Source organism: Dichotomopilus funicola, assembly GCF_033296635.1.
Source record: "Dichotomopilus funicola strain CBS 141.50 unplaced genomic scaffold C8A04scaffold_35, whole genome shotgun sequence".
Classification (NCBI taxonomy): Eukaryota; Fungi; Ascomycota; class Sordariomycetes; order Sordariales; family Chaetomiaceae; genus Dichotomopilus; species Dichotomopilus funicola.
In genome coordinates, this window is record NW_026944056.1 from 166,128 (window position 1) to 177,687 (window position 11,560).

The following is an 11,560-nucleotide window of genomic DNA, read 5'->3' on the forward strand; positions in this document are numbered from 1 at the left end:
CGATGCGCGCTGTGGATTGACCGATAATCGACCCTTTGGTGAACCCTAACCCTGGAGAACCTGGGAGACGAATCGCGCGAGGCCTGCTCGTCTTGCTCAAAAATGTGAATGCAACCAATGCAAGCATTCTGCATCAACTACCCTCCTCCCCCGTGCTGCCTCCCCTGTTCGCCGCTTGAGTCTGGATCCGGCGGCGCGCTTGGCTTCCTTCGCCGGGTGGCAGACTCGCTCCACATCGGCTCGTTCGCCCCGTTCGTTTCTTTGCCCGTGTGCCCCGTGTCATGGTGTCCAGAAAGGGGCTCAATTCCTTGACTCCCTGCGATTCGCATGGGTGATCTACAGAGTCTCGATTCGCAGTCCGATCGTGGCAACGAGCCTGGCGCATTCACGCAGCACCACTTCCGGATGATGATCAGCAGCGTTAGTGTGAGTTGTGGGTGCAAAACCACACGTTTTGCGGGCAAAATGTTGGCTGGAATCGACCGGAATTTGCTTCAGCCCCGTTTTCTCCGATGCATGTGCGGTCCCGATTGACGCCCGCGTCTCTGGGGTTGAGCTCTGCTGGCCTGGCGAGCCTGGCAAGCTGGCACGCTGGGTCGCCAAGGTTGCCCAACGTCGCACGGTTCCTTGCAGATTCCCGTCCTGATGCAGGTACGAAGACCGGACCCACATGTGTTTCTCTCTCTCCGTTTTCTTTCCGTGCGGGCTCTGCCGTTGTGTTTTTCTATTCGCCCCATCGCGACCACTGAACTATTTCCGGCTGTCCGGTTGACTTGAGGACCGTTGGCCGTCGCATTTGTTCTTCTTTCATTCAACCTCACTGAGAAAGTGAGTATTACACACATCGTACCAGTTGTTTCTCCGCGCCCGCGGCAAATCAGAAAGACCAGGCACAACAGGAAATTGAGGTTGACTGCGGCGCTAAAACACTGTCTCGAGCAACCAGCCGAACAACCGCGACCTCGTGTCGACAAATTCGAGAACTCATCGACTCCTGAAACAACGGCTGAGATGACGCAGTGTGGTGGGAGTTGTTTCCCTCAAGGGGTGTCAATGTCGCTTATTTCATTTCCCAGGCTCGGTGCAGCGGCCAATCCGCATGCAGCCCCCATTTTCTGCCTTTCTCGACCGCCTAAATTAAGGCTGTTTTTGGTTTAGGGCGCTCAGTCGTCCCATCACATCAGGGGTTTCCATGGGCGTATGACGGCGAGCAACCGCAAGTGCCACAGGGCCCAAGGCGTTGCGCGCTCTTTTCACAATCCACAGCGCCCAGCTCTCCACCGTCAAGGGCTCGTCTTCGGTCCTCACTCACCACCGGCCCAAGGAAATTCGCATTTTCCTCGTGTTCGCGGCATCCGTTCCTGCAAAACGCTGTCGGCACATCCTTGGCCCCCAGAAATTCGGCTTGGAAGCTTGGAAAGCTCGGCGACGCAGGGACAGAGGGACAAGTGTGGAATCTCCGTACCTGAAGCCAGAAACGGCAAACGGTCGAATTATCTGCAGTTCAGGAACCGATGCTCAAATGCTGTCTCCTTCGCAACCAGTTTATATGGAGAGTGGCATCTCATGTTCCGAATTTATTACAGATGACTGTGAGGGCTACGGACCACTCTCCCCGTCTATGGAACGTCTGATGTTCAGACAGATGGGGAGACTTCAGACGGTAGTCCTGTCGTGAACCTTGAACACATGGAGGTGATCGCGGACGAAGCTGCCGGCAAACGTCCGCTCCGAACCACGCTCGGTGTGGATGGCCGGACAAGCAGCGGCAATGGGCATGACAGCACAGAGAAACAGAAAACAGAGAAACAAGACGACAGCCCAATAAAATGAGCGATCCACCACCAGGTCCAGGGGTTTTCCTCCGTTCAGGAACAGGGCACACCGCCGTCTGATTCGGCAGACCCCTGACATCGAAAGGAGGACCCATCCGGCCAGAGGTGCCAAGCAGGAAGCCTTGCCCTGGCCGGCTGCTTTCGTACTAATTACCGCGCTCCCCCGTTTCCACTCATTTTGTTTCTTGCCTCCCCCCTTTCCACCGCCCCAGATTGCCAGTGGTGATATAGTCGACCCCGGAGGCACTGATTCTGGCTTTCGTCGTCCATTCCTTTCTCTGCCACACCACCGCTTCACTCTTTTAGCGGGCATTCGTTTTCGTCGCCAACGCGACTCTCACCAAGATCGAAAAAGGAGAAAAAAACACACATTGCCGACTCTGCTTCAGTTCTGCGCGGTTGAATCCACCGGGGTTTTTTGTTGTTTTCCAGGATGAAGGCTACTGTTCTGGCCGCTGCCGCGGCTGTCCTCGCCGGCGGCGCGAGCGCTGCTTCCCGCCATGGTCACCGTCATGCGCACGCTCTGTTCGAGAAGAAGTCCGCGGATACCGGCAAGGAGTGCGTTGAGAGCTGCACCACCATCTACTCGACCGTGACCGGCGAGCCCACCCGTAGGTTTTGCCGCGAATCGTCCCATAGAGGAGAGGAAGAAATGGGATAAAGGATCTCTGGGGGATCGGAAGGAGATCGACGATCTCGTACTGATGATGCAAGGGACTGTGGCACTAGACTAACATGTTGATTTTCCCCTGGCTCTAGTCCTCCCCCCCGCCTCGACGGCTCCTCCGTCCACCACCGGTCCCGCGACCGTGCCGACCCCGGAGCCCCATCCGATCGAAAGCCCCGGCACCTACACCTTCCCGGCGTCGACCATCGTGGTGACCGAGACCCAGACCGACGTGGGCGGCTCGTCCACCGGCGTTCCTAGCGGCACCCACACCCTCGGCGGAATCACTACCGTTGTCGGGACCGGTACCACCATCGTCGTCCCGGTTGCCACCACCGAGGTCCACAACGGCGTGGTCACCAGCATCATCAAGACCACGACCTTTGTCTGCCCCGTGGCCGGCACCTACACCATCGCTCCCATCACGACGACCGTGCCTAGCGACACCACCGTGACCGTCCCGGTCATCGAGACCTTCCCTCCTGGCACCTACACGGCCCCTGCCGTGGTCACCACTGTCACGGAGACCAAGACCGTCGTCTACTGCCCCTACACCTCGCAGACCCCCGAGCCGGCCCCTGCGCCGACTTCGCAGGCCCCTCCTCCGCCTCCTCCTCCCCCGCCCCCGCCGGCGATCACCACTCACGAGGCGCCCCCGCCGGTCAAGCCGTCGAACACCCCTTCGTCCTCGGTCGTCCCCAAGCCGTCGCACGCTCCCCTGCCCGGCAGTACCACCAAGCAGTGGGCCATGACCTACACGGCTTACGCCGAGACCGCTGAGGGTGGCTGCAAGAGCGCCTCCGAGGTCATGGATGATGTTACCGCCATTGCCAAAGCCGGCTTCTCCGCCATCCGTGTCTACTCGACCGACTGCGACACCCTCCCCAACGTCGGTGCGGCCGTCCGCAAGCTCGGCCTGCGTCTGATTGTCGGCATCTTCATCGGCCAGGCCGGCTGCGACAACGCCAGCCCCACCGTGGCGGACCAGATCAGCGCGCTCAAGGAGTGGGCTGAGTGGGACCTCGTTGACCTGGCCGCTGTCGGTAACGAGGCGCTCTTCAACAACTTCTGCACTGTCGGCGAGCTCACCAGCCTCATTCAGCGCGTCAAGTCGGAGCTCGGCGCGACCGGTTACAACGGCGCTTTCACCACCACCGATATCGTCACGGCCTATACCAACAACGACGTCTCGGCCCTCTGCGCCGTCATCGACATCGTCGCCACCAACGCCCACGCCTACTTCAACCCCGACACCAAGCCCGAGGACGCCGGTGCGTTCGTTGCCAGCCAGCTCAAGATCGTCGAGGACGTCTGCAGCTTGCCCGGCGTCGTCCTTGAGACCGGCTGGCCCAACGCCGGTGTCTGCAACGGTGTTGCCTGCGCTGGTCCCGATGAGCAGCGCGCTGCCATCGAGTCGATCGAGAAGGCCCTTGGTAGCAAGGCTGTCTTCTTCTCCTTCCGCAACGACCCCTGGAAGCAGCCCGGCGCTTGCAACTGTGAGCGCAACTGGGGCTGTGCCGAGGTTTGGGGCGTCTAAGAAGGGTAATAAAAACCAAAGAAAGCATCAGAAAAAAAAGAACACTGCCCATCCTGTTAAATCTGATCGTGGTCCGCGAGTCGACTAGCTGAATCTTGCTTTCTCACAATAGCAGATACATGCCACTTTGCCAGCCTGTCTAGGCTCGCGGCCAGCTCGTCTGCCACAAATCTTTTTTTGGATATATACATAAACCATCATATTCAGCTGTTTGTTCCTCTGCGCGCGTCCCGGTCTGATTTCCTCTTGATCTATAACGTGTACATATATTCCAATATCCGACGTTCCTAGCTAGATCGTCTTGTTCTTCTCCATGTGTATACATATTCTTGCGGTCTCGGGAACGCACAATTGACACGTACGGGGCTGCTGTTTGCATCCAGAAGAAGAAAGAAACCAGACCAGAGCGAGCTTCACCACCGTTGGTCTCGGAACGGCTGGCCACTTATCGTCTCGCTGGCAGCGAGTTTCGTCTGATGTCAGCCATGATTGACTTGATTCCACATGGGCGTTTTTTGTCTTTTTTCTCCTTACCGCGCTTCCCATTCATAATGTTGTAATTCAAATCAGCCATTCGGTGTTTATAGTTGCCAGGATGTTGGACGGAACGAAGAGAAGAACGGAGTGTGGGTCCCTTTTGTCGAGTACTTCGTAACAATCATGCGTTTTTTCCCCGGCTCGGGGCGTCTTGGTCCTTATGACTTCTCACCTCATACTCACCATCCACCACGCCTTGTCTTTGCCTTTAATTCCAGATCAGTCTACTGAGGTACCGAAGCTATCCCCCGCAAGCGTACCCAACACAACTAACCCAGTGAATCCTAAGAATGAGCAGTCCCGTTGTCGGGATATCATTTCCATACATCGCAATTCACGGTACTCTGCTTTCTTTCCATTAGGTTATGGCCGCACTAGTTAGCTAGGATAGTTAGTTCCACCAGGTCCTCCTAAACTCAAACCACATATCCATCACCCCTGCCCGAATCTCAGTCTCTCACCACCGTCGTTCAGAAACGCCCCTAGCCCCTGCGCCAACACTTTGAATGACTCTTGGGTCGTAAGCCATCAGATTAGCAGCACAAACCCGGACGGTACCCTAACCTACAATAGGTAGGTATCAGGGAGGTACCATCCCACCTCACCCACCCTTTGGTCGGGTCGGTCCTTCCCTTACTGAGACGGCACGCTTCAAATGGCCTGATCAAGTTGACGAGTTGACGATCGATTACACACATAGAAGGCAGGACCGGTAAAGAGGCAAGGCAGGGAGGAGCACGGGCATTGTTCAGATTCCTATAAACCCCCCCCTTTGTTTTCCCTTTTCCTTTCTTCCCAGATTCTTCCTATCCTTGCCGCTTTAATTCTAGAAAGCGGACACAACCAAACGGTATATCTACTCGAAGCATAGCCTGTCAAAAGTGTAGCGTCTACTTCGTAAAATCACAGCTTTCTAAGAGCCGTGCTCGGGAAAGAAAAGAAGACACACAAATACTACTCGAGGCATGTCCTCAGGCGCGTCTTATTCCATCAGCACATTATCCTGCCATTCACCGAGATAGATAGGTGCGGCTGGGCACATCTTCTTACTTATACCAAGACTTTGCTACCCTATTCAACGCACTCAAAAAGACTGCTGTCTGCGTAGATCACTCCCAACCTCAGCTAAAAATGAGGGCAGACTCGTGTACTTTGCCCTCTTACATAAAACACAATCAACACCCCAACTTCCACGACAAGCTGATCCGTCCCGAAATAACTCATTTGAAAAAAATAACGTATTTACCTTACCCGAAGGCTTTGGTTTGTCCCTAAATCTCCCAAAACACCCGTCAATCATCATGCCTAACCTGACGGTGAGGTTAAAAAAACGTTTCGAGCACATTGCTCCCTCCTCTAGCCAGCTGCCCCAAAAGGGATGAGCTGATCCTATCGTGATTCTACCACATATTCTCGTCCTCCCCAGGTTGCAGCGCAGGTACGCAACCGGATACACCACCGGGTTCTGAGCCCCTTGCCGAAGAACGTTGGCGTGGTGTCGACTGCCAGCCCAGGCACCCCATATCCCCCTTGACACAGCCCAAGAGGGAGTGTACGCTTGGACGACCATCGTTCGCTTTTGCATGCCCGGCCCAGCCTGGTTTTTTTGCCTGTCATATTTTGGCGTTCGGGGGCAGGCGTTCGGGTGTAAGGGTTTCGTCTTTCGCTCTCAACCGAGATCGATACTCAAATTCGGATTCCCCGTATCCAACCGTCATCCTTGGAATCGCCAGATACGTTACAAAAGTCCTAGGCTACTCGAGTGACCCATTTCCCTCGCCTTATTTTTTTTTAAAATGCGTGTTCTGTCTCGTATCAAACTTGCATCTTCAAAAAGGATCCAACTCAACTTGGCTCGCCATTGACCCCAGCCTCATACGCCGGCTCCGACCAAGACGACGCCTGTCTTCGGTGAATATTGACCGCGGCCAGTCGGACGTCGGCTCACCGCGGCGGCGATGGTGGCTCTTTCGCCCCGCCGGCACCTCCTCGTCTGAGTCCCACGTGAACCCGTCCCCTTGGCCACATCTCTCCAGCTCCAGGACGCCGCCTCGGGCGCGGTCGCAGCAGAGGACCATGAGATCGTGCCCGCCATTCGTGAATGAGACGCCACCAAGTTCACCAAAAATGTCGATCGTCTGCTTGGAGCGGAACGTTTGAGCGTCGATAATGTTGATGAAATCGGCCTCTTCAGCGGCCACAAGAACCCGCTTCCCGCTACCGATCGGTGAGAAACGCAGGCTCCGCGCGCCGGCCATCTCACTGCGGATGGTACAGACCGATGTGCTGTTGCCTGAGGTGTCGGTGACCCGGCGAACATCCCAGATCTTGACCGTCTTGTCCTGGAAGGCCGTGGCAATTGTCCAGCCGTCGTCTGCCCAGTCGCAAGCAAACCCAAAATCGCGATGGCCAGACAGCTTGTGCAGAACATCTGGTTCTCCACCAGGGCGGGACGACTCTGCGGCCGTGATGACCACGTCCGTACTGTCACCCACCATCACGCGCAGTCGTCCATCTGGTGATACGGCGGCGCAGTTGGGAGCGAACTCGTGTGTTTCCTCCGAAAGCCATGTCTCGGTGGTGAGATCCAAGACTCGGAAACAATTATCGTTTGATGCAAACGCGGCGAGTGGGGCGAACGAAGTCCGAGATTGGTAGACAGAAACATGATTTGTAATGCCACTGATGCTGTTGGTGATAACACCCTCGTGGCCAGATGCGTTTTCTGGGTCGTTAGAATCCAGGTGGCGAAGGAAATACTCTCCTCCAAAGCCACCGGCGACTAAGACACCGTGGCCAGCGGCCAGGGTGGATATTTGAGAGGCGGGCGCATCGCTCAATTTCATCACAGCGCGGCTGTGGCCGGATATCGGGTTGAATTGTTGGATAGCACCGACGGCGGGGTAAAATACGCGGGACCTCGATGTGCTCGCAAACACATTCCGTAGTTGAAAATGGGCTAGGTGGATGTTCTTCTTGATGTTCATACGTTGGAACCGAAAGAAATTGTCCCGACGGGGAAGAGCAACATCTGAAAGATCAGGCTGTGGCACGGATTAGTTTCTCAACACTCCTGAATAAAAAGATAAAACGGAAGAAGAAAACAAAGAAAATCTTTGTACTCACTGTCCACATGTCAGAGCCCGCGACGTTAACGTAGTTGTTGTACGTTAGCAACCGTCGCTCTCGGGCATCTCGCCTCGTGACCCCAAGACTGTCCCATGCGATCCCCTGAAGGTCACATTGATCTCCCTCCAAATCGGCATATTTGATCGAAGCTTCCGGCAGGGACTGAAGGGCGTTGACTTCGTTCGGCCAGGGACAGCTACCCCGGGACATGGTTTGTAGAAGCCGGCTTTGGCGCGCCCAGTGGCGGAGAAAGTCAACCAGGCCGTAGTTGGACGGCCCGATGGTACTTGGATTGGGGTTTGAGATCGAGAAAGTGTGGGTCCAGGCGCCTCCAGGAGGAGATTGTTCCCAGGTGACGCCGGCAAAGGCGGTCGTGGATGCGAAGGGCATGGTTCCCATGACGAAAGCGACAGCTTGCGCCGCAGCCGTCGTGTCTGACTCCGGATCGAGAGCGGATTCGGAATCGCTTCCCGTGTCCTCGACCCAAGTTGGCTGGTCATCACTGTCCGAATCTGCAGGGTCCTCCATAACCACGTCGTTGGCGATGGGTTGGGGAAATGGGTAGTCGTTGAGCGAGACACCAGTGTCGGCGTCCGCATCGGGGTCGTCGGACGCGTCTAACCCGTCAGGAAAGACACCCTCTGGTTCCTGGTAAAAGTGCGAGTAGGAAACGTCGGATGGTACTGAGTATTGGACCGGGCAGTTGTGGTGCTCGGTGTAGTGGAACCCCCCTCCCTCCGAATCGTAGTCGATCTTATCACTATCTCCGTCGTCATCATGCCCCCCTTCCTCGTCTCCCTCGTCCTCCTCGTCCTCCTCGTCCTCCCGGTTCTCCCTGTCCTCCACTTCCTCTCCCTCTTCCCTTCCCCCTTCTTCTTCACCTAACTCGTCTTGAAGCCCCTGGTTTTCGTCGGCGTCGTCGAAGGCGTAACCCATTGTTTTCCCATGCCCGGATCCATCACTAGCATCAACGTTCTCCGCCCCTTCTTCGCAAGCGTGGGCTGTTTGCGTAGTAGAAAATAGCGTGGTGTTGGTGAGGGGTCCGACTCTGCGAGGCACATCGTGTGGAGGCGAACCCACGGGGACGGGTGCCGTGATTGGCATGGTCGTTGGGCGTTAGAATGCGGTGAGGTGAGTGGTGGTGGCGGGCCCTAAGATCGGCATGGGCCCGTCCGAGAACTGCGCAGGACGGTCCCAGAACCCCCTCTAAGCGTTGGCTGCTTTCCTTCCAAGGTTCTTCTTTTTTTCCCACGATTGCTAGTCCAATTTTCGCGGGGAATCCGCTCTTCTTGAACAGACGGGGTCCCCTGGGCGGGTCCAGGCGAGTGAGGCCTGACTGGGGAGAAATAACCGAACAGGTGTGTGTGGTCCAAGATGCTGGTGGCCTTAATAGGTCGTTACGTTCGTTGGCCGAGGACGGCGAGTCCACCTAAGTGTATGGATGGCAAATGGTGGGGAGGGGGAGACAGTGTCTCAGTTTGAACCTAGAATCTCCAACAAAGTGTTGCCGGACGGTCATTCACTGTTGGTGACTGGGCGAAAGTGGGAGCCGTGGGTCTGGGGTAACACAGGTGGCCGTGGCGGACTTTTAAGCCCGCGGCAAGGAAAAACAGGAGACAAAACGTAGTTAAGTAACGTTGTGTGCGTTTTTAGTCTTGGGGAGATGAGCTGGAGGAAGGGCAAATAAACCCGTCTCAAAGAGAACCTTAAGAGTTGGGGTCGAGCATGAGTTGCGACTCGCCCCCCAGATTCGGTCGAAGTGACGAGTTAACGACGAATCGGGGTCCTGGGGTGGAGGTTCTGGGTTGGGGTCACAAGGAGCCCGAAGATGACCGCCAGTGCGAATGCCTGCAGGATAACCGGGGCACCAGCGCTAACTGGTGCTTACCCGCACTTTACACACTGTGTTGCTGGGGATGCCCAAGCCCGCAAGCGCCCGGTGCGCAGAGCAGGCGGGCAACACTGGAGCCTCTTTTTATAACTCATCCCGCTCTTGAAGTGAGGTTCCTTCTTCTTTGGGAAGTTCGTACAGATCTCCCAATTCTTCCGTGCCCATCTCCCGCTTTCAACACCCGGGCTTCTCACCCTCCGCCTTATCCGTAACTTCGTTTATCGAGTTAAGTTCGAACCGAGGCAGTGCGAGCAAAGTACAGACACACATATTTTTGTACGAGACAAGTAATCTTTTCTACTCGAAGGCAGCTGTTTTATTTCATCTCAAACATTACCGAAAGATGGAGAGCATCTAAGAAAGCCGGCCCCGGGACCGACTCATTTTTTGGCGCGACGCTCATGGACGAATGACGGATGACGGCGGAAACGACACTGAGGATTTTCAAGCTTCGTCTTTGGCCCGAGTCCCGTCTTCAAAGCATGCGCCATGGTGGGCATGCAGGCTGCCGATTCTGGGGGGGGGGGCTTGGCCTTCGGGAAATGGATGGTGTATGTTTCGCCCGGGCTGTGGTGATCATTCGAGTCGGGCTGCGCGCCCCCAACCTGGAGCTTCTTCAGGCGCCCTTTAGCGTATCACCGCACCCCCAAAACCGTGGTCCTGCATCCGCTGCGTGGCCGCTTCCGTCTGCCAGACACCGGCTCCCCTTTCCCATTGTGACCTCCGTCGAACTACCGCATTTTGCGACAAAAGTCCCCTTCCCCCCCGCATTTCTGAGTCCGGAGAAAGAGGAGAGACACATGATCGCTCAGGTGCCTGCCTCCACGGACGGCAATCGTGCAACAGCCGGGCTCATTAACGTTGACTAACTGTCAGGTAACTTAAACGTTGGCCAAGATGGCGGTATGAGGGGCGTTTGGCTTCGGCACGCTGCCATGACCGGAAGTCGCACTCGCCATGCTTGATTTCTCTCTTTTTTCCTTCCATTCCTTCCACACCACCCTGCTTTCCCGTGTCATACCCAAATTCCCGAGGAGCCGAGTCGTCCCTGATACCCTCCCCTTACGATTTTCGGCCACGCTCACCAAAATGTGATGTGTCTGATTTTTCGGGCATTGGTCCTTGTCCCCGGCGTTCACTTTCAGGTGGTTGGGTTGGTGCCAGCCGCCCCCACCAGTATCCCAGGGTCTTATAATATACATAGTAGAAAGGCAAGGTAAGGCAAGCTTTGCGGCCGGCTGCATCTCACCATCCCCTGAGTTTCCCTTCCCCCCTTTCCGCGTTGTTCCTTGGGGAAAGCCAAGAAACGCCTCATCTGGCTTATTCCCAAGCATGGTCCTCACCGGCTGCCGGGCCTGACCAATGCGGAATACCTCTGATTTCAACGACCTGTGATGGTGGCGTCCGGTCTGGTATTCAAAACCGAAGGATTGGACATCCCACTTGCGTGTGTGCCTCCTTTCTTTTTCCTTCACGGGCCCGACTCCGGTTCGGCTTCGCTGGAGGATGGGCTCCTCGTTTCCGCGGGCCGAAGATGGCTGCCCGCTGCACCGAGTCGTCGATCACCGATGTAGCCTTCAACCAGCCGACCACTTAGACTTGGGCTGTCAGACGAGGCGGGAAAAAATGTCCGGTCGGGATCGGGCATCAAGGATTTGCCTGATCCCTGAAGTACACTGCAGATGTTTGCCTTCAAGCGCACATATAGCGTCATGTTTGGCGAGGTTGGACAAGACCTTGATGCACATCCAAAAAGTACGATAACACTCACTGGGTAAACCTGCCTGCCTTCCTTCGGCCGGACGGTCGGCGAAGAAGCGACTCATCGATGCACGCCAATATCACCAGGACTGGCTCGCAGTTTCTCCAGCGGCTTCGATGCTCCGTCGTATACATAATTTCCTGCCCTCTCGCATATGTGCTTGGTCGATTCCCCCCAGTTGGGGGATCATTCACTGCTAAGG

The 11,560-nt window shown here is 56.1% G+C and overlaps 2 protein-coding genes across 2 annotated transcripts; one reads left to right on the forward strand and one right to left on the reverse strand.

Moving 5' to 3' along the window:
* Nucleotides 1–2,268: 2,268 nt before the first annotated feature.
* On the forward strand, nucleotides 2,269–4,039 carry C8A04DRAFT_12497 (exo-beta-1,3-glucanase; the record flags this gene model as incomplete). Its single annotated transcript, XM_062777360.1, has 2 exons — nucleotides 2,269–2,446; nucleotides 2,595–4,039. The coding sequence occupies 2 exons, from the start codon at nucleotides 2,269–2,271 to the stop codon at nucleotides 4,037–4,039; spliced, it is 1,623 nt and encodes a 540-aa protein (XP_062636628.1).
* Nucleotides 4,040–6,405: 2,366 nt separating this feature from the next.
* C8A04DRAFT_29075 (WD40-repeat-containing domain protein) lies at nucleotides 6,406–8,809 on the reverse strand (the record flags this gene model as incomplete). Its single annotated transcript, XM_062780874.1, has 2 exons — nucleotides 6,406–7,620; nucleotides 7,703–8,809. The coding sequence occupies 2 exons, from the start codon at nucleotides 8,807–8,809 to the stop codon at nucleotides 6,406–6,408; spliced, it is 2,322 nt and encodes a 773-aa protein (XP_062636629.1).
* Between the last annotated feature and the right edge of the window lie 2,751 nt (nucleotides 8,810–11,560).